Source organism: Trachurus trachurus, assembly GCF_905171665.1.
Source record: "Trachurus trachurus genome assembly, chromosome: 24".
Classification (NCBI taxonomy): Eukaryota; Metazoa; Chordata; class Actinopteri; order Carangiformes; family Carangidae; genus Trachurus; species Trachurus trachurus.
This window is the reverse complement of record NC_139910.1, coordinates 24,640,519-24,663,908: the sequence shown is the minus strand read 5'-3', so window position 1 is coordinate 24,663,908 and position 23,390 is coordinate 24,640,519. Positions and strand designations below refer to the sequence as shown.

Below are 23,390 nucleotides of genomic sequence, written 5' to 3'. Positions count from 1 at the left end.
ACCACATGTTAGCCAGTTTGGGGGCCAGCCTGATGAGCTGACGTGACAGTGATGCTCATACATTCTCTGTAGGGTCAGTACACTACACACAGACATTTCGGGGGACTATAGCTATAGTGTATGTGTGAGAGAGTGTGTAAGATTCCATTCACAGTAAAGAATGAAACTGAAACTGAACAGCAGTTACAGAAAGAGAAAAGCTATCACAACGCAGGCCCCAGCGAGGATCGAACTCGCGACCCCTGGTTTACAAGACCAGTGCTCTAACCACTGAGCTATGGAGCCAGACACGCACGCACACTTTAACAAGTGGCTCTAAGAAGGAAGAAATCTGATAAAAATGCGGAAATGTTCCTGATACAGGTTAACGACCATTAAACGTCCGACACACGTTGTTGTACAACACTTCACCGTTGACCAGTAGCCTACCCGGTCCACTAGCTCGCGGATCAGTCGTAACGAAATGGCAGTTTTTCATCTCCTCTTGAGCTGGACCGCTCAGGGGCTGATGTTTCTGCTCTTTCTGATGTTCATTGCATTTCTTGGCTATTGCGTGTATGTGAAACACATGCATATGAAATATGACCACATACCTGGGCCACCAAGAGACAGGTAAGATAAGTGGGACACTGTTCGGGTTATGCTAATGCTAACAATACTTCTTTTCTTGTCGCTTAGCCTTAGCTAACGTTAAATACACCGAGACCACCTGACCTCTGATTTTGTCCTCGCAGTTTCCTCCTCGGACATTCACCGACTTTTTTGAGGGTAATGAAAAATGACCAGCTTATACAAGACAAGCTTCTGGAATGGTAAGAACGAGTTTTACCCATATAGGCTACTGTTTCTGTAGTCTGTCTGCACAAATGTGGATGTATTTACGTGCAAATCTCACTAAATTGTCATTACAGGGCAGAGACCTATGGGCCTGTTTACAGGTTAAATATTCTCAATTACGTTACAGTCTGTGTCACCTGTCCAGAAGCGACCAAGGTAAACGTTACACCTAGCCTATACACTTGTGTAACTATGAGTTACATAAGTTTGCGCAATAAACAGTGTGAAAGTGCACAGATTTCACAGAAATGGCAGCCACCCACTCAAAAAAACCAACAACTTGTCTTTTTTTTTTTTTCCTTGTAAAACCATATTTCCTGATAATAAATCTTTGTCTTCCGATGTCCCCCCTAATAACACGTACAGGAAATCCTGATGTCCCCAAAGTACCCCAAAGATAGAATGGTATACAAGAAACTCTTCAACCTATTTGGTCAAAGGTAATTTGTCAGATAAGTAGCCTATCTAAGGGATACAGATACAGTGTATTTTGTGATACTCTCAATATCTTGAACTCCTGAACTGACATTATCGAGTAAGATACAGCATCTATATGGATCACTGGTGTGATGTCAAATCTTTTACAATATGTTTCTACCATTTTGAAAGTGTTGTGTTCATGCCTCTCTGCAAGGTTCCTTGGTAATGGCTTAGTAACAGCACAGGACCATGAGCTGTGGTACAAACAGCGCCGGATCATGGACCCTGCGTTCAGCAGCTTGTGAGTTATTTACCTATCGCAGAATGGGGAATTTGCCCAATATGTGTTTTTTTTTTTACAATAATTGTAGGTCCTGTTAACAGCGGCTAACTGTTTCTTTGTTTCTTTTGCGCAACATTGCCTGGTTAGTAAATGTCTGGGGAGCTTTGCAGGTAGCCTATGTCTTATACTATTCCACTGCCTAAAACTATCATTGCTTTCAGGTATTTGAGAGGTCTAATGGGCACATTCAATGAGAGAGCAGAGAACCTGATGAGTAAACTTTCAGATCTTGCTGATAGCAAAGCAGAAGCCAGCATGCTCCACCTATTCAACTGTCTTACCCTTGATGTTATTGCCAAGGTAGTGTGTCTGCGTCTGATCCAGTACAGTATCCCAAACTCAAGTTTTTCTCGAATGTAAAGAAAGTGCAAGCTTAGCACAAAGATTCATCAAACCATGTTGTAACTGAATGTATGTTTGTTTGTTTCTTCCCCCTCAGGTTGCCTTTGGTGTGGATGTAGACGTGCTGGGAAATACCTCACCTTTCCCTAAAGCCATTGAGACATGTCTCAAGGGAATGGTGTATTACATCCGAGACATCTTTTTTCAGGTATGACTTTACTGCTAGTTTGTGTGGAGTTCACATAATGTAAATCTCTAATACTGCCAGACATCTTAATATCTTGTATTTGCAGTTCAAGCCAAAAAACAAACAGTTTGTTAATGAAGTGAGGGAAGCGTGCCGCCTGCTGCGCACAACTGGAGCACAGTGGATCCATGAACGGAAGACTGCCATGCAGAACGGAGATGACGTTCCCAAGGATATTCTCACGCAGATCATTAAAACTGCGAACAAAGGTTAACATCCCCAAAGTTAACTTTGATTAATTTTTTTACATTTTTTTTTATATTTCTGTTCTGGAACAGGGTTATGATAATTAAAAACAACAGGGTAAAAGCTAGCATAGATTTGACATGTATTGAGTTTTGAGAATAGCATACTAAAGACATTAAAAAATGCATATGTATTTTTTAATGTCTTTAGTATGCTATTCTATCAATATATGTATTGAAATGATAACGCTTTATCTTGTATACAGTATACAAGCGTTATCATTTCAATACACACATTTTCAACTTTATACAGTATATGTATGCATAGATAAGAAATGTAGACACCTGTATCTTTTAGAGTGTATGTATGCACATGTGGTGTGCTCTGCATCTGTCATTAAAGGAGATCAGTCAAGTTTTGGTTTACATGCTCACTCTACTTTCTTGTTACTTCAGAGGAAAGCATGACTAAAGAAGATGAAGAGTTCATGTTGGACAATTTTGTGACATTCTTCATTGCAGGTGAGTCTGTGTTATTTCTGCTTTGTAAAATACAATTTTATAAAATAAATATGGCTAATAACATAAAAGACACCCCAAAAAGTTGAACCCAGATTTCAATAGTATAAATGTAATTCAAGTGTATTGACATTGGTGCAGAACCCATACAACTTGTCCTGGCAGCATAGTTGTTTTTTGACACAGTTTTTAACACTCTAGGTCAAGAAACAACAGCCAATCAGCTTGCATTTTGCATCATGGAACTGGGAAGACATCCTGATATACTGGCGAAGTAAGAGCTAACAATGCAGGGGAAGACAGCTTGATAATATATCTGCTGAATGATGTCGATGTTTAACTGTATTTTGTTTGTTAGGGTGAAGAAAGAGGTGGATGATGTCATTGGGATGAAACAGGAAATAAGCTATGACAACCTGGGCCAACTGACCTACCTGTCCCAGGTATATGCCATGAAGTTGGGAGGAATGTTTTAGCGTTTCATTAGTAGTTAATTTATTCGTGCTCTCTTAGTTCACCTCATAAGTCCTTTTAATGAGGAGTTTAGCCTTCCACCTCTCTAAAATGTGCAGTGGGTATCCATTATTTTTCAAGCAGTTGACCTAAGATGTGCCTGTCATTCTCTAACCTCACCCCAGGTGTTGAAAGAGACTCTGAGGATTTACCCGACAGCTCCAGGCACATCTCGTGATATATTTGAAGACATGGTCATAAACGGTATCCACATACCTGCAGGATTCAACTGTATTGTGAGTGTTCACATTTTTGTACCTCTGAAGCTGAAAGTGTGTGTCCAGTATTTCTGCATTATATACATAAAACGCAACAAAACTATCACACAAAAAACATCTTCCTGTTAAAATGTTCAAAACTTCAGTTCAGCTCTTATGTGACTGGGAGGATGGACAGATTCTTCAAGGACCCGCTGACATTTGATCCAGACAGATTTCACCCTGACGTTACCAAGTAAGTTGCATCCAGAGACACGTTTTATTTTTCTGTGTCGGTCACTTGGAGCAGATCAAAGCAACAAGTGCTCTACATTAATCAAAGTTTTATCTTATCTGTGTAACAAGGCCTTATTACTGCTACTACCCCTTTGCCCTCGGCCCACGCTCGTGCCTGGGACAGAACTTCGCTCAGGTGAGTGATGGCAAGAAAGTCGGTCACAGATTATCAACACAAACGCTTACGGCACACATAAACACACTGCATGTGTTTTCAGATGGAGGCTAAAGTGGTGATGGCCAAGCTGCTCCAGAGGTTTGATTTCACACTTGTCCCCGGACAGACCTTTGACATCCTGGATAATGCCACACTCAGGCCAAAGAGTGGAGTGATATGCACTGTCAGACATAGGAATTAGAAGAAATAAATAGCCACAGCGTCACAATATGAGAAGAAACGTAATAGTCCTTGTGGAGCGACTGGGTCTGTAGATGAACCGGACTATCCACTGAATAACAGTCTTGATTGCTGCCAGCTTGGTTTATTACTTTTACGGTTAGGCTAATTTTTAAAAATCATTTACAAATACAATGTTGTTTATATGTACAATGAATGATTATATTAATACTTGGAAATATCATGAATGTTGTTATATCTAAGCAATTGTCCCTTTTTGGGTAACAGTATCATAAGCACTTAAATCTGCATGAGCTGACATTATAGTTCAGTAACTGCTCTTAACATAAAATACTGAATCATGCTTACTCAAATAAAGAGACCACTGAAAAATTAAACAGTTGTTTCGCTCCTTTTTTTTTTTTTTTTTTTTTACTAATGTATATAATGTCGATCACATTAAGTGCTTGAAACACTGATATTATTTTATGCTTAGTTTTTGTACCCACTCAGCCTTGTGTGTTTTGGGGGCGTTGCCCACTTTGTACACAAGAGGGCGCTGTGAGCTTGCAAAGAAACCTCAAAGCACCTGTTAGTTGTGGCAGAATCACCGCTCGTTTCAGGAGATTGTTATCATTTCATGTAATAGCATAAGAGTCTTAAATGGCGAATCGGGGGTTGTAATAGGATGATGATATTAATATATGGGGATTTAAAGCTTTTTAGATTTTTGAAACTGTTGTTAGGGCAGTTACACAACGCAGCTTTTTATGCTCACAGATTTCCAAAGAAAAACCTGTGACCAACATTTACAAACTAAAGCCTGACATCTAAACTCTAAGTTAAGTAAAATAATGTTTAATTCATTTTCTAATATTGTGAGTCCTCCTGCTCTGTTGTGATTTAGCCCATCTGAAGGAATATTATTGGTTTTCTCGGAGCTGAACTCGTCTCACTGTTCCTTTAAGAGGGCTGAGCCTGAGCCTTATGAGGCTCCAGCGCACTTTTCATCTACCTGCTGCCCACTCCTCTCCCACGTCTTGATTGGCCGTCTTGGCCCAAATCCTCTTGAATGATTTCAAACCCGAGTGTTTGGACAAGGAGGAGGAGGAGGAGAGGGAGGGGGGTCCGCAGCTAATTCCGAGCAGACTGAGGTTGGAAAGGGCTTGAATCCTTCCGTCCACCGCCGACCCACCTCGGTGAAAGAGGCTTAATATCCGAGGAGCGCTAGTGCTGACGGTGAAACGCGTTCAAGAGGGACACCTCCGGTAAACAGAAAAAAAGTGTTTGTTTTTTTTCTTTTTCTTTTTTTTTTTGCAAGAGCAGAGGAGTCGCGTGTACTCGACCGATCGCGATATTCACGTTAAATCACGACCAAGATTTCAATTTGTTGCGTTTTTCCGTTTCCCCCCCCGTCGATCGTTTGAATGGAGCGATGTCCAGCGGAGACGGTGCACGGTGCGACGGGACACGGCGTGTTGTTGTGCTGACGGGACCAGGACTAGGACCTGATTGATTGATTGAAAATCACTGGTAATCATTGTTAAATCTTGTGTTTTTTTTTGTTTTTTGTTTTGGTTGCTGACGGAATGTGAATGGCATCTGTTGTTCCCTCTGATTCACAAAGGATTTTCCTTTAAAGATTAGTGAGGGCATTCAGTTCGTGCTCGGGGTTGCCATAGCATCATATTAATATTTTCCCTTTTTCATTATCGGCCTGTTGAAACAACCAGAGCGCACGGTGATAGCTATTTTGGACCATGTGTTCATTTTTTAACACGATTCCACAACTGAGGGTTGGTTAGATGAGTTTTGATAGTTGATCTGAAGCACGTCTTTCTTTTTGAACGAACTGAGACTCGCAGCCTAAAAGACAGATCATGGCTAAAAATCCGTCCGAGGGACAGAAGGATGACCTGAGCCAGCTGACGGACGAGGAGATGCTGAGGAGCAGCAAAGAGGAGCTGGTCAGGAGATTAAGAAAGGTTGACGGTGAGAAGATGAACTTGATGATCGAGCATGGGAACATGATGAAAGACATCAACCGGAGGCTGCAGGTGCACCTGCACGAGATCCGGAACCTGAAGGAGATCAACCAGAAGCTGCAGGACGACAACCACGAGCTGCGGGAGCTCTGCTGCTTCCTGGACGACGACCGACAGAAGGGCAAGAAGCTGTCCCGGGAGTGGCAGCGCTTCGGCCGCCACACCGCCAGCGCCATGTGGAAGGAGGTGGGCGCCTACATGATGAAGCTGAAGGAGCTGGAGGCCAACCAGGAGACCGTGCTGAGGGAGAACTCTGAGCTGAAGGAGATCATCCTCATGCTGGACGAGGAGAGGAACGGAGCCGGCTCCAGGAGCTCCATAGACAGTCAGTCCAGTTTGACCAACCTGAACGGGGGCACCGGCACCGTCAGGGATGTCGGGGACGGGAGTAGCACGTCCAGCACGGGGAGCGCTGGGAGCCCCGACCACCACAACCACAACCACATACACAAGAGCTCAGAGAACAGTAAACTGGGCCCCACCATGAGGAGGTCCATGGACGACCTGTCAGCACCGCACCATCACAGGAGCATCCCAAATGGACTTAATGGTGAGTATAGCCTCCACCTGTGAACACACACACACACACACACACACACACACACACACACACACACACACACACACACACACACACACACACACACACACACACACACACACACACACACACACACACCTGCTGTCATAAACAGCACATAGACTTAAGGGCACCACAAGACACATATCCAATCCAATCCAATTAGGCTGGGTCTGTTATAAAAGCATGGATCATTGCACCCTATTTCTTTTATATTTTCAACTTTGTGTGTCTTTAATAAATCACGTGGGCCAATGTGGGTGATTTCATGCCACCCCTGATTTAGTTGCTGCCTCCTAAGTCACATTAAACTATTTACTTTTTCTAAACATTTCTGTGTAGGCTGATTGAACCTGTTGTACAGGGTTCCTACACAAGTATGGAAAGTATGGGACAGTATGGAATTTGATTTTATACATTTCCAGATCTGGAAAAGTAGGCTATGGAAAATGGAAACTATTAGGCTATATGGAAATAATATAATACTCAGGTGAACTTCACATTGGCTCAGTTATTTTGCTACAAACCCCTGGAAATTATTTGGTGACATAATGGCATAAAAATTCAGAATAATGAAAACAAATGATGCATTGCATAATTTACTTAGATTATACACATATAATTACTCAAATGTCACATTTGAGTAGCCTAATTAGATGAGTAATTACCGCGAAGTCTGGAAATTAGGGTCTGGAAAAAGTAAATGTGTAGGAACCCTGGTTGTATGACCAACATCAATATTCATCTCCTTGGTTTCATTGCTCATAGGTACAGTAATACAGTCAGGCTGTGGTGCATGGTGACCATATGAGTGTGATGGCATTGACAACATATGCTGATCAAAATCTCCATGAAGGATTAACATGGTGCTAAGGGGAGGGGGGGCGGGGGTCTTGGCTTAACCTTACTGTAAAGTCTTGATTGGACACACACACACACATGCTGACACATCATCCTTAAGTGGCCTTTTCAGTCCCACGCTACCCTATCATTTGAATTTTGCACTGATTTAGGTCAGTGCACTCGTGGTCCTCAAGGAAGAGGACTTATCTTAATAGCTTTTAAGGGGGGGGGGAAATAGATTTTTTGTGTGGCTCGTTTTTTGTGTGGCTCGTTTGCTGATTATCATTGTTGTCCTTGGATGTGGAAGAGCACTTGTGTCTGCTCATGGCCCGTTTGAAAATGCATGGCGTGGGACCAGAAATCAGTGTCCCTGTTATGAGGCCTAAATACACGGCTGAGAGCTGCAAGCTGGGATGAAAACGCCCGTGATGGAACAGGAGGACACTAAGCCTCGTTTAGCTAGCACATGGACCGATAACTCGCCATGATCTGTTTGGCGTGGGAAATGAACGGTTTCATGGACCAAAAAAAAAAAAAAAAAAGAAGTACCCTGATTTATAAGGACAGGGAGGCAGCAGCATGCAGGAGCTCACAACAAGCTGCTTCAAATCAGATCACGTAGGGTCACATGTTATCCATCGGTCATTCCTGGAATTGTGCGCTGTGAAGGTAACAAATACAAAAGGATGGAGGCATGCATGAGAGAGAGAGTCAAGGGAGCCCTTAATCCAGAAACACACACACACACACACACATGTGCACACTCATGATAACACTCACATTTTTTGGCGGCATTTGGCTCTTATTATGTAACATCAATATTGTGTCTGTGGTGGCCTAGCACCTCTATAAGCTGCTGTGTTGTTTCATGAGATGTGTGTGTGTGACATTGGGTGCCCCTGAGGCTCTGGCTGAGTGTGTTCATCACTGACAATGATGCAGAGATACACAATAACACACTAGCATGGGAAAGCCCCCCCCTCACTTGGGAGGTGGTTTTCATTATTTTATTGTTCAAACCAAACGCATTGGTAATGAGATTGATGCTATCTTGTCCTAAATAAAGCTGAGACAATTACTAACAACTCCATGCAGAAAGAGAACATAACTATTATTAACATTGCCTAAGATGCCGGTTGATAAAAACAACAAAACAATCTGAAATCTACTGTTTCACAAGTTGGATGTCTGAACCCAGGAGCAGTGAGATCAAACAAGTGTTTCATCACTTCTATTAATAAATCATTTTCCAAGCTGTGAAGCTATAGCTTCCACAGGGCCAGCTATAAGACCACGGCCCCACTGTCCAGCACAGATTTCCTCCTTTGCCTTCTTGAAATCTGAGTGAAGCGACCATGTTGCGGGGTCAGGTCCGGTCGCGGTGTGAGGTCTTGCAGAGTGGCTTTATTTAATGCTGTCCAAATGCCAGTGGCTCCCCCGGGCATTTAGGAGACAAGCTCGAGGATTGCCGCTCAAGTGCTAAATGAACAGCATCTGTCTGGGTGCCAGACACACACAGATGGAATAGAAGGAGCAGGATGAAACAAACTTTAGTGTCCCGAGAGTAAAACCAACCTGTTTGAGCTAGAGGCTCGAGTTTCTTACCACTTTAGTCAATTTTTACTTATTTTTTTATTTATTTAAATCTGTTTGGCCGATGCATCTCCATTTCTTTAGAAGCGAGTGAGGCACTGTGAGGGAAGTGTATGAAAGGGAGCCCAGCAAAGGGCCCTCAATGGATCCTGGCGATGTTGGGGGAGTGGCTGAATGGCTGAAAGGGGTTGGCTGGGAAGCTTGGGGGGGTGGAGGAGTGGCGGGGGTCTGTTGGAAGGCACATTGAGCTCAAAGGAGGCTGCGTTTCGGAGGCATCCTGCTGTCTGCTTAATTGAATTTCTTGTGCGTTGACACGCCTGACAAACCCCCGCCCCCAACCCCTCCAATTCCTTTGGGGATCCAAGCTGTGTGTGTGTGTGTGTGTGTGTGTACGTGTGTGTGTGTGTGTGTGTGTGTGTGTGTGTGTGTGTGTATGCATGTTTACTTGGACTAGGAGTGTACCGTTATGTGTGAGGAGGTTGAAGGCTTTTACCCTGAAGAAATAAAAAGACAGTGGAGCGGGGGCTCTACGCTGAGCAGACTACCACTGTGATGCTGTGACCTATTATAGTGACTTCTATTTCCAGACCTCTCAGCGACTGCATTCACTATAGGTGGTCTGCAACCCAATTCCAGTCAAAGACTAACTGAAATATGATGCTGTCATAGAGAACCTGCATTAACCCCCCCCCCCCACCCCCCACACACACACACACACACATAATGCCACACAGACTGAGTGTAGCTTTATGAGATTAAGACAAAGTGGCCAAGCGAGACAGAAAAGTGCTGCTCTGACATTGTCCAGATGAACTGATAAAGAGCCTCTCTGCAATAATGCTTGTTGACTTTTAACAAACCTTTCAACACTCCCTCAGGCCTCTTAGCTGGCAAAGAGCTTTAAAGGGACAATATTGTTAACTCGGCAGATGAAATGACTCTAAATCACAGAGGGCAAGGTTTCTCAGTCTTGGGCGGAGAAAAAGACCGAGGCTGACATCAGTGTATTTTGCTACTATTTTTTTTCAATTTGACACCCTATAGCAGTGTTTTTCAACCTTGGGGTCGGGACCCCACGTGGAGTCACCTGAAATTCAAATGGGGTCGCCTGAAATGTCTAGTAATTGATTAAAAGAAATTACTGATAAAAATATTATTTTAACCAATTATCGTTCTTTTAAAATTGTGATTAAAACACGACACATAATCTTAAACAACTGTATTCTATACTTTTACTTTCTTGAATATAAATTGAGTTCAACATGCAAATGCAGCTGGCGCATCTTGAATGATGGACGCGAGGTCGCCAGAAATTTGTGATGTCAAAATGGGATCACAAGCCAAAAAAGGTTGGGAACCACATAGCATTAGACAGGGTGGGATAGTGTTTTAGCACCTTTCACAGTGCAGTGGTGTTTTATTTCCCATAAACTCTGACCAAGTAGCAAGCCAGCTGGACAGTGCTATCCAATGAGAAAGCCAAAATGAAGGAATCTGTTGCAGAAAAGTAGCTGTGTTACTCACGTGGAATATGAACTGCTCCATAAAAGAGGACCAGTTTGCTCAGTACATCTTTTTTACCAACAGTTTGCCCGATGGGGACTGGCAGCTCCAATGCTTGTTGGCCAGGGGCAGTTTTTTCTCATTTTCATAAATGAACAGAACGATGGCAGGGCGGGGTACGTAACAAAGCACCAGCAGGTCCCGGCAGGTATAGTGTACAGGTTGTTAAAATGTGGCCAAGCTAAGCATCAACTGTTAGATTAGAGACGCGGAGGTGATAGTGTTAAGACTTCATTGACTCAGTCTAGAGATGCCTGTGGCTCTCAGAAACCGGTCAGCTCGGTTAGTGATTCACCAGAGATTATGAATTTCATTACAATGCATCAATGTGAATCTTGTTTTCGATGTTGTCTCAGATTAATGGAGACTGGCTCGCACTGGCCTCCTACATCTGTTAAGTAAGCGTCCCTGTGTAGTCAGTGCTGAGTCACCTTGTAAACCTTCCCGCTTTGCCTCAAATTATGTTCAAATTAGTCCTAATTAACTCGCTGCGAGGTGTTGAAATTGCATGGTTAAACTAGGGTCTTTATCACCTGGCCTTTATGTGTGTGTGAGTCTTAATATATGAGGTGGAACAGTGAGTGTGAACTCTTCCTCTCTCTGGTTTAGAAACTCTACTCTCTGTCTCACTACTGTGTCTCTCTTAAGTTTCTTTTTCTTTTCCCCTTGGGGAGTGACATGACCTGAAATCTCACAATGAAACTGAAGAACCAGCCCTCCCAGTTTGCAGCCAGCCTGTGTGCATTTCATCATAGTTACACAAATTAGTCAGCGCCCTAATATTCTGCATTCATGTGCAACAGAAGCGCTTGGTCGTCTTCCTCTCAGGTGGATTGTCAGCAGGTGTAAAAAGCACAGATCATACGTGTAGCTCTCTCTCTAGAGTACAGTTTTGAATTCAAAGACCTCTTGAGGTCACTTTCTATGAGGAAGAATCAAAGTTCCTCTTTTACTTTGTTTATTGCAAAAATCTTTATCCGTGCTTTTATTTTTTTCAAAGAAAGAGTCAGGGTTTCAGTATCTCCTTTTGTTTTTCTCTTAAATAAATATCAATCAATCACCGCCAGCTAGTCAAAGTCAGCCTCAGTGGTTCTCTGTGTGAGCCCCTTTCTAGTTTCAAAGGAAACTGGAGGATCAACAACACAATGGTGTTTTCCTCTCGGCTGTGGTTTCAAGTCATTGTGTGGCATGTCTGCGAGGCTATGAAAGGCAGTCTTAGCAGGAATAGGATGTTTTCTGTCGCTGATATCCTGTTTGTCCACACTCTGTGCTCCAAGATGCTGACTCGATTCCTTGAACCTCTTAGACCTTGTGGCATTTGTACCTTCCTTGGAAAGGGCGGCTCCTCCATGGTGTGTTCCTGTAATCAAAACTTCTCAACAAAGAATAACAACTGCTCTTGGCGACGCAACTGAAAGTACAGCTCTAACACTAACACGCGACATTATTAGGATCGTATTAGGTCATGTTAAAACATGTAGAAGTGGTTGCTCTATTTAAAAACTACTGTTCTGAAAAGAATTGCTGACATGTCATTTCTTTTTATGTTTTGTAGTTTGCAAATTACTCCCAAAGGCGCCAAACTAGTCACTATAAATGCTCTTTCATGAACCTCCTCTGGTGGTGTTGAAATTTTAATGTTCTGAAATTAATTTTCCACAGTGACTGAGTTGCATCAGGTGCACTTTGAGAGTGGTGTTTGTTTGAATTGCATCTCCCAGCACCCTGCTGGAGTTGGGCCGGGGCGTGGGCTTATAGCGCTGATAATGGAATGGAAACAAACGCGTACGTATATAGAAGAGAAATAGTCACGGGAAGGGGACTCTCAGCTGTGTGCTGTCGATGAAAAGCCAGCCTGTCAGGATGTCCCACATTCCTGGATAAACAAAAGAGGAAGTGGGTCTCTGTGCTCTTAGTGACACAGCAGGATTGAGTCGGCAAAGAGAAACAGGAAGATGGAAAATGAAAGTATGTCAGGGTCGGGTGATTGCATGAATGTAATGTATCAGCTATACTGATGGTTGGCTGGTTCCGTCACCGGTTGGTTTTTTAGGGGGATGGTGATCCATCATCCAGGTGAGAGGTTCTCTGGTCTCAGTGGTACCAGTGGTAGGATGGTGTATTTGTAAATGTCCGAAAATTGTTGTTTGTGGTGCTTCACCAAACCAATATATACCCAAATAGACCGTCTTCTTTGCAAGAAGCTCCTCCACAATTGTATTTGCTGAAAATTGCACGTTTACTCACCTGCACGTATGTGTTGCCAGGTGTTTGTGTGAAAACTTAAAGGGATAGTTCAACATTTTGGCAAATTTGCCTATTGCCATATTCCCTATAGTCATAGGAGTAGGTTCATTACCTTTAATTATCGGTGCATGTTGTTTTGAGATCTGCGGGGCAGAGATGTGAGCTGCTCAGCGAACACAATGGAGGTGAGTGGTACAGGTTCCCCGTCCCTCATTAAATTCACAATCCGCCAAAACTCTCTTGTGGAGAAGTTGTGACCCGCACATTCACCACGCTATGTAATAATCATGTATACTATCCCTTTAAACATATGGTCCAAACCTAAAAAAGTGTGTCTCTATAGGTCCCTTTTTTGAACTTCCACCTTTCCGGTCTTTCCTCACTTGACAGGCTCCACTTCTTCAGTCTCCCCCTCACCATCCATCTGCATCCATCTCTCTCTTGATTCCTGTGAACCTGCGTTCTGATCCGCTGTCCTTTCGTTCCCATCAGCACAACACTCAGCAGACAGAATGGGGTTATTGAGCCAGCGCTGGTCTTGTGTGCACAGACAGACTCGGTGTAAGAACAAACACAGTGTCTTTTTTTTTTTTTTTTAAAGATCAGTTTCTCAACAAGTTGCACCTGCTGTTACATCTGTGTGGTCACCAGGGTTACTGTATCACATGTAGAAAATAATGTACGTCCTTTTACACACATGTAGGCCTTTTGCGCTTCCTGTGTCTCTCCTCGTCTGTACTGATAGAAGTGGATGTCCTTCTTTTCTCTTCAATGGGCAGTGGGCTGCTGGAGGGGCTGGGTTGCTCAGTTGCCTAGGCAACAGCAATGATCAGTGGGGCGAGTGGACGGCGCCCATGCTTGGCCTCAGAGTTACTGAAGCGGAGGGAAGTAAAGGATAGGGGGATGGGGATAGGTTTGGGCATGGCCGGCCTCCATGCTGGTTGACCCGTACAGAATGATGCTGGCTACAGCGAGGTCACTTCTGTGTGTGTGCGTGTGTGCATTGTGTGTGTGTGTTTGCTGTTGAAAAGTAACTCACTCATTAGAAACAAACAGGGTGTGGCCGGAGTTACATACAGATTTTTACTTATCTTCTTGTAATCAGCTTTACTTTCAGATTTGAAAAGTTGACAAGACAATGGGTTATTTTAAGAAGCAGATCATCATACTGGACATTTTTAAGGCCTGGCACCTTTGTCAACAAGTTGTCACTAGCTTCTTGTTTTTGTGGTTAACCTCTTGATTTGCTTGATTAGCAGTGTATACTAATTGTTAACTTCCACTTGGGGCAGTTAAACAAAGGCATAAACCTGTTACAAAGTTGTTGTTGTTGTGTAAGCAGTGGCTATTTACACATCCAGCAGATACAAAGCAACATCAGCATTCATTTGGAACTGTGTTTTTGTCTACTTAACAAATATAGCTAGTACTTTTTTTCAGCCTTATTTTGTATTCCATCAGCTCCTAAAGAAAAATATCTGCCCCTTACAGCTGGGGTAGGCAGGATTTGTTTTAAAAACAAAATATTAACTTTTTCTTTATTTTTAAAGAAAATTGTATTTTCCCATAGCTATAGGTCTGTTTGTGATCACAGTGTTTCTTGTTCTTCTCTGTTCACAAGTTAGGTCCTAACTTTGTCCATTAGCTATTTGCTGCTGCTCAAGTAGCATTTTATTTATTCCTAAAAACCATTTGCTTGCTGTAACTGTATGCAAATAAGAGCTGCTGAGAGTAACGGTGTGCCATTTATCCAAAACGAATACACAAAAGCCACAAACTCATCCATAAAGGTGAGAATCACAGGTAATTCAGTGATTACACTCTGTTGTTTCATCACTACCCTGTAGCCACTTTCACATTACACTTAAAAATACCCCGAGAAGTTTGCTTTTGACTATAAAAGAGTATCATATTAATGTGGATGAATCTACCACATTTGTTAATGGGTCCATTTTCGATAAATATATCGCTTTGTCTTTATAGTTATTTTGATGTTATTATTTAGTGGTCGGCTCGCCACTTCGCTTTCCGAAAAGTCCTTGTAGTCACTTTAATCATTTGATTAACTGTAACAACTTTCAAAAGATAAGAACCTTGGTATTGTGTTTCCTGGCTCTTCTTAATCTGACAGAGTAGACTGACAGATGATGTTACGGATTCTAATATACCTTGAGATAGATAGATACATAGATACATAGATACATAGATACATACAGTAGACATAGAATTCTGTAATGTAGCTTGCCTGCAGCATGTAAGGTTCTGGCAAAGGCACACCCCATTCTTGTTCTCTTCCCCATCGTCAGCGAGTCCTTAACTGACTAAAGTTAATCTTATTGAGAGGTACTGCACCTCTGGCAAGACCTTTATTGATCTGTGCAGTATATCAGATGGGATGAGATCTAAACAGCTGAATAAGATGCAAAGGACAGACACAGGAGGGGGATTCAAAAGAGTAACTGGGTCCAGTTACAAAAACCCATCTGGGGCCGCTCCATAAATTCACTATCAGCACTTCGGTTTTGTCTATGCATCACACCTTGTGACCTTCGACAGTGGAATGGTCCCAGGTTGCCAAAAGTCAGCAACTCCTCAACAGAACACCTCTTCATCAGCTCCTTTCGAGGCCTGGGAGGAACAAGGTGTTCATCTGGGTTTTCTGCCTGTCAGCTCTTTGCTTTTAGTTGCTGTGACATTGGAGACTGGAGTCAGCAGATGTCTTCACCTTTCTTGCATTTAAATAATGCTGTCACCGAACTCCCAACTTGTGGAGTAGCCTAACAGTTACAGATTGTCTTTGCTCTCGCTTGGGTGCTCCAGATGTGTCCGTGGGGCCACTTTTTTTTTTGGTAGATCCCAAATGGAACGACTCATTAGTTTTCAAGTTGGACGACATGTCCCTTGTCCATGTCTAAGGAATTTGTGCAAACGATTTAGCTGACTGACAGAAAATCTGCTGCGCTGTTACAATAAACAAATATCGAAACACTTGATTAACGGCTTCACAGGCGTAATTGTAACTTTTACGTAACTGGAACGCCTGAAAAAAAAAACCCAGAATCTGGCAGCAGGCCCTCGAGATGGATGAGATTATGTGAAGCTTTGACGGTCGACCGAAGCATCTGGAATGAATTGTACAGTCTCGATGCTGTTGCTCCATTCTCAGGAAGTTTTTTGGGATGGTTTCAGGTAACCTTGCTCCACTGTTCTGCAGGCTAATTTCCTCTTGCAGCCTGGGTTTTAAGTGCCAAGACGGAGCTTTGTACATTGGGAAAACATGTTTCTGTTTTGGTTTGGGATGGGCCCCGACACGGACATTTACCTCAACTCATTTTTTGTTACTTCAGGCCTGGAAAGGAGCAGTAGTTGGAACTTTTGCATGAAGTCTATGAATGGAGAAATGGGACACTTTTCTTAGTTTGCTAAATATGTAAAGAATTAGCCAAGTGGGGAACATGCGAGTTGTATTTTGAATTCTTCTCACAGTGGATGAGGTTACAGACTTTCAGGCATTCCAGCGCTGCTCCTCCTTCTTCTCCATTAATGCCTCACACTAATGCAACTGTGCCCATCTGTCAGTGTGGCCTATTGTTATCCACACAGTGTTACAAAGACGGTGGAGAGTAGTTTCCTCTCTGTCTCTGAAATATCAGAAGAGTTGGTGGGGGGGCTAACAAATAAAGGGACTCCTTTAAAGCACCGCTTCCCCTATGTACAGACTCACACTGCAGCATAGTTGTAGACTCTTTAACCTCTTTGTTTTCTCATACTTGGATTTCTCCCACTGTTCTGAAATCAGAAATGAGCAAAACTGAACCACACTGAATTAATGGCCTTAAGCGGTAAATGGAAAAACTTCAAAAATGTGTTTTAATATTCTTGATGGCTGATAATGCTTTTATCAGAGCTGTGAAGGTGATCCAAAAAAAGAGAGATAATGAAGCGAAACACCAAGAGCGGCCAAGAACAGTCACATGAATAATTCTGAACATAGTTAGACATGTTAAAACCTTCGTCTGATGTTTCCCATCGGGTCCAAAAAGCTTTCCGCCTTGTGCTTTCTTCAATAAAACATAAAGAATAAAAAGCAGGTGAGTCACATGGGGAAGGTCAGGGGCCAGTTTTGAACTCTGAATGCTATGAATACATCATCAATGTTCCCTCAACATTAAATATTTATTTAAAAAATGATTCATCTATCTCTCTCCCTGTGCCCCAGTTGTGCTGCTCATGACAAATGCCCAGCAATGATAAAATGCCATCACAAATCTATTAAGACCGCCCCACTTAACTAGACCTGATCTCAGATTATAAAGGCCGATCAAAGTCATTATTTATTGAACTCTGCCGAGTGCAAGTGTGTTCGGTCGGGGCGATGCGGCTGTGACAATCATAAAGCGCTTAGGTGGAGGCTGATAATCATATGAGAACGCAGTTTGTCGGACTAAATCAACGACTGGCAGCCTCGGCAGACCAGAGGGAGAGGGGTGCACGTACGAAAGCATTTTATCTCTTCATCTGTTTTGCATGTATTTGATATTCATGGTATTGGAGGATATTTGTGCCCGGTATTAATGTTCGTGGAACAACCATCAGGGATGTCCACATGATTATCTAAAACTCTGGAGATGTTCCTGGGTCTCCCCTCCGATCCTCTTTAACTCCATCAGCGTTAGCTCTGGGTTCAGCAGATGTGCAGATAATGTCAGATTACACACGGGCCGCTCGGCTCTGGTTGGCCGCAGCGCCGGATCTTTAAAAGAGGATGTAGCCGAGGTTGGTAGATGGAAAGTGGATTGAAAGTAGGGATGGAGAGAGTTTGGTTTTTCGTGTTTTGACGGAGGTTAGAGGAAGAGATGGTATACCCTCTCCTGTTTCTGTCGGGATGGCCATTATGGCTTCTTATATAGAGTTGGTTCGGTGTCCGATGAGCCAATTGCAGCCAGTAATTCATCTTCAGTGGGGCATCACGCAGCATATTTCAAACTCGGCTCACTCACACACTGAGAGGAGATGACACTTCTGACAGCCAATTATAGCCAGCCTGTTTCTCCTCTCTTTCTCTCAGCGCTGTGGCCTCTTTTAGTTCTGATCTCACACTGCTTCACTCCTCTGCTGCTGCTGTTTTTTGGAAGAGTTCGGCATCAGCACATTTGGAATCGGGCGTCGTCAGCTTGCAATGAAACAAAGCTTGGTTAATACTTTACCAGCACCAAGCTGCCTCATAACCCCCCCGAATCCTGGAGGTCTCAAACTAGAGCTTTTGAGCTTAAAACAGTTTAATGCTGTACTTTAAACTTTAATTGCGACAACTTGATTCGCCTGCTGTGTCTCATTTGTGTTCAACGTCTACCAAGCTACCAGCTCTAAATTAGTTTTTTGCTTTCATCAACAAGTTGACTCGCTGTGGCAGAGTAAATATGACAGGTTTTATTATGTTCAGTGAACTAAAAAGTTTGCTACAGCATGTTAAAATGCTATTTAATTACTTTGTGATTTGAAAATTTGACTGCTTTAATATAAAAGTGATGAAACTCATACTTTTTTTGAAGGCTTGGAGGGCATCAGTGTGTGACTGTCTCCATAACTAGTAGGATTATTGATTTTGTTGCATCTTATCCTTATCCCTATCTTTATGTTTTTAAAAAGACTTTTGTGAAATTCTACAGCCAAATATCTCATATTTTCCAAAATATTACTAATTTTGTCTGCATTTTTGTTGAGTGGACTGATGTTGGTGCAGATGTTATATCACACCAAATGGGGAAAAGCTCTTTAACTGGTCTGAAGAATTATGTATGGCTCGTTCTCATGGGCATGAATTTCCTCCATCCTTTTTGCAGAACATAGGATAATTTGTCCTCTGTCCTCTTTTCTTTCATGTCCATTAAAACACAAAGATGTACAGAACATGGACTATGTGCCTCAAAGTGGCAGGAATACCATCCAGTTGTCCCAGGCAGTCAAATGTAAACTGAGAGCAGACAACAGGAAGCTGGGACATTTTTTAAAATGTGCTTCATTTTTCACTCTATAAAAATTGTGTATCACGGCGTTTAGCAGAGTCTCCTCTCTCTGAAAATATAAATCTATGTGAAAGCAGTTATGATGTGAATTTGACAGGTGTCTCTCAATGTCCCACTCGGTGAAGCTAAACAATTAAAATCACCGTGGCAACCTCTGAGTGCGGGTGCGGGCAAACAGCTGATTCAAATCAGCTGATTGGATGTCTTCCCTGATGTCTGTGGTGTTTATCAAACGCTTGACTGACGTTACTGTCAAAGTCCTGCTACAAACCGCTCCCACATCGAGTTACGGACGTCAACAGAAATTTTCAGTACAGGTTAAGAATTCAGATGAAGTATAGTCTAGTTACCCATTTTATGTGATCTCAATCTGAATTAGATTAATTGAGTAACAAACCGCGCCAAGAGGGATTTCTGGAGATGTATTACAGTGTGTTATCTCCTATACATCCTCTGTGCCTTGCTCGCTCTCCTCTCAGTCAACAAAAGATGGAAGGGGATTAAACCATTGATGTTTGAGCTGTGCCGAGGCTCTCTGAAACATGGCAGAGGGTTTGGAGGGGAGGGCTTCTCCGTTAAAAGGATTTGAAGAGCGGGATCCAGCGCTATATCTCTCTGCCCACCACTCTTTTAAATACATGGCACGTAGCCCTGCATATGATATGCACTGTATGAACCGAGGCACTCTCTCTTCAACCCTTCAGGAGACGTAGCATTGTTAAACGGCATGCACACTTGATGAAAGTGCCCTTGTTAGGGTGCAACAGGGTGTCGTAACAGGAAGTAGAGGGAGAAAGGATGGGGGGAAGGATCAAAGTGTCTCCTAGAGGGCTGTTGTGGAGAAACCTCTGAAAGAGAGATGCAAGGTTGAAGATCCAGGAGCAACAGAGGACACTGCAGAGCAAGCAGCTTCTCCTCTATGCCTGTTGCTAGGATACCATGCCCTCTTATTCAGTATTATGGGGTGTGCTTAACTGTGCTTTCTCTATAGAGTGGCACCTCCTTTAGCTCTGTGCCTTTCAACTGTACATCTCTCTCCCCATGCTTGACAAATTACTGCTGTCGGACTTTTCCTTTTTGATTGGGAAACTTTTAAACAAGTTGACTCTTGTTGCGGAGGAATGCCATGTCCAACCAGTGACTTTAAATCTGCTCCATCAAGAAGGAATGTGTACCAGTGTATACCTCGAGGGCCTCCTTGTAGCCGGCGCATGTACAACAAACAAAAGCGGTAGGCATGAAATGGAAAAGGATGAAGAGGAAGGCCGTGTCATGTGCTACCAGTTAGTAATTCTCCAGACCCAGGCTGCATATGGTGCAGTATTTATACAGCGTGGCACAAGATGAAAGGTACAACATGAGCCGTTTCCATGCAGAAGTTAATAACTGGCCGTTTGGAAAATGCTGGATGAGATAATGGCATCACAAAAGCTTGCCAAGTCAAATGAAAGCAGAGGGATACAATTGATTCCCATTGTGTTAATGCTGTATTTACCACAGTCATGGCGGTGCGGTTCACCCAATGGGTGGAAAGGCTGACGGAGGAGGTTTTTTTGGCGGGGGAGCCCACATCAGTGGCTGAGGAGAAGGGGAATCTCAGAATTGAGGGAAATTGAGAAAAATATGGAAGAGGCAAGAAGTAGGATTAGGAAAAGTGGACGGGGGGGGGGGGGGGGGGGGGGGGGGGGGGTTGTGGAGAGTGAGGGAAGGGGACATGAGGAGGGAAAAGGAGAGAAACAAGAAGTAGAAATGGAGGTGAAATGAGCACAGATGGGGCAAAGAGCGACGGATAAGGTAGAGGAGGATCAGGTGAGAGGGGAGAGGGGAAAAAAGAGGCAAACGGAGGACATAACAAAACAAGAGGATGAAAGAGAGGAAGATGGCACTGCTAGGAGGCGCAGCTGGGAAATGGCCTGAAACCTCAGCTGCTGCCGCTGAGAGGGTTTGGGTTTGGGGGGGGTGGGGGGCCTTAAAAACACAGAAAAAGGCTTGAAATATCACTGCAGCAGCACTGAAGAGCTTCCTGTCGACCTCCTATACTTTTATTTTCAGAGAAGTAAATATTTCAGCAGAGGAATCCATTTCATCTCCATCTACACAGCTGCTGTCACTCTATGCATCTCTATGTCTTTTTAACTGGGAGTGCAAAGTGTGTTTTTTGGCCTCCAAACCTACAATTATAATATATGCAGGAAAGTTGAATAATTTATTCGTAATTCTTTTCATTCAGCAAATTCTGAAAGTAAAAAAAGTTAAAGTTCAAAGCATTCAAGGAATAATGAGTGCAGATGCACATAGGCACACGTATTGTACACTTCTATTCCACATTACAGTCGGTCGCTTAAGCCAACAAATGCGACACTATAATCCAACAAATGCAACACCGTACAAATCTCAATTATGACTTTGCTTTTATAGACTTACACATAACCTCCAGTGTGTTTCATAACTGATTTAACTTGGATTATTTCCATCTGCTAAAATGTTTTACAACCACCAAACATCTCGTCGGTGGTCTGAAGTTGACTTACTCACAGTTTTGCGATGAGTAATGGTTTTCAGTCTGAGATATCAACTGTAAAATTTATTGCATAGCTGCAGATGTTAATAGCTCTTGGGTGGGGCCCTACCCTGACTTCAAATTCCAGAGAAATGTCAATAAGGGGAGCCTGCTGACAGGAACTTGGATCTAAGGTAAAGAGAGAGCACAGCACATTGTCATTATGTCATAATAAAAACAGAGAATTGGTTACGTAAGTCAGGCGTCGGAGTCTGTGAACATGCCCTGTTGCTGAACTGCCTCATGGGATTTCACATGCGGAAAGAGAAATGCGAGAGAAGGGTCGAATTAAAGTTCAAATTTCACAAGTTTGAAGAGAGAGAGAAGTGGGACATTGTTGTTTTTCAATTATTTACGGTACATAGTTTGCTGCTGTGTAGCAGTCCCGAAGAATACACTGTATGTTAAAGCTAATAATTTAGCTTGTGATGCAGATAAATATGCTGACACTGGTTTTCAGCCTGCGGCCTTTTAAGTTTTAATAAATCAGGGCTGTGCAATTAAAAAGTCGGGCGTACATCTTTGTATGTGGACATTGTGCTGACGCCACACAGATGCAACAAAATCAATAATACATCCCTTGTTCCGATTCAGTGCTGTGCAGGGTTGTGGGAAACTGGAAGGTACCCAAACACTTGGACAGGCTGTCCACCCTGACCCGGCCAGCGCTCTGTCTGCAGGGTGGACGGCCTGGCAGACTAATTCACACACATACATTCACACCTTCAGGCAATTTCCAGTCACCAGCCTGCCCGACCCGCGTTTCTTTGGAAAGTGGAAGGAAAAAAATAGAACAAGTGCAGGAAATCCACAGACACGGAGGGGGAACAGGAAAACACTAAGCAGTTTTTAAAATTTCCCACCAGCTGAAAACACTGAACTCATTGCGTTCTTTAAAACGAGACAGAGAGGCAAGAGAATGTTGTCGAGGACAAAGAGCCAGCATATGTTCCTGTTTGCTAATCTGGAGCTTTTACAGTAAGATGATTAAAGGTCTGATAACCCCTCCCTATATAAAAAAGGCATAAAACAGCTGAAGGCTCATTTGGAGCAAGTTAGCATTTATTTTTATTATCAGTCTGCCTCTCTTAAACCTCTAACCCTCTGATTTAGTAAGCTATATTGGAATCTGCAGCGATCGGATATTGACGGCCTCATCCTCGCTGTGTTGTCCCGTCCGCCAACAACTGTTTCCTCTACCGGTTTCTGCTCGTGATTTCCTGCTGACCTCCCTCTGTCGGTAAGATCCACTGAGTCAGAGGGACCAGCTGGTCGCACACAGTGTGTCTGACCCAACTGTGCTGTCCAAGATAAAGTTAGTCTTGCTGTTGTCTCATCCCTGGTGTCTTTATTCTGAAGCTAAGGGGAGTCAGACAGTCGAACACAGCTCAATCTGACAGCAAATAATTGGGTGTTCATCGTTTTTTTTGGCAGTTATAAATGGTCTGATGTTGAGCATTAGTCACGTATAATGTTGACACATTTAAACTGTAATATCACACATCATTAAAGGTCTACGGCCCTGTTAGGACCTGTTAGGACCTGCTGTATTGCATTATATACTCTATGTTGGTGCAGCTGGTCACAGTTCACACTTTACAATAAAAATGTCATAAAAATGAAATGGAAATACTTTCAGATGATTTTTTGCTTCTGAATGTTGGTGCTATGTTTTGAATTTAGGAGTTAATATCCT

General features: G+C 43.0%; 2 protein-coding genes across 5 annotated transcripts in view; both read left to right on the top strand.

Annotated features, from left to right (window-relative positions):
* The first annotated feature begins 301 nt into the window (after positions 1 to 301).
* Positions 302 to 4,629, top strand: LOC311007236 (cholesterol 24-hydroxylase-like). Its single transcript, XM_084000347.1, has 15 exons — positions 302 to 612; positions 735 to 812; positions 912 to 993; positions 1,204 to 1,277; positions 1,472 to 1,558; positions 1,762 to 1,900; positions 2,040 to 2,150; positions 2,236 to 2,398; positions 2,831 to 2,896; positions 3,095 to 3,167; positions 3,252 to 3,336; positions 3,532 to 3,642; positions 3,771 to 3,859; positions 3,970 to 4,036; positions 4,119 to 4,629. Exons 1-15 carry the CDS (start codon positions 464 to 466, stop codon positions 4,257 to 4,259), a joined length of 1,515 nt encoding a protein of 504 aa, XP_083856473.1. The 5' UTR covers positions 302 to 463; the 3' UTR covers positions 4,260 to 4,629.
* Positions 4,630 to 5,307: 678 nt separating this feature from the next.
* The window catches only part of ccdc85cb (coiled-coil domain containing 85C, b), a 49,172-nt gene continuing 31,089 nt past the window's right edge, over positions 5,308 to 23,390 (top strand). For all 4 annotated transcript variants that reach the window (XM_084000773.1, XM_084000771.1, XM_084000772.1 and 1 more), the window contains exon 1: positions 5,308 to 6,832. In XM_084000773.1, coding sequence (XP_083856899.1) covers positions 6,118 to 6,832 — 715 coding nt within the window. In that variant the 5' untranslated portion in view covers positions 5,308 to 6,117. The remainder of the gene's footprint in view (positions 6,833 to 23,390) is intronic.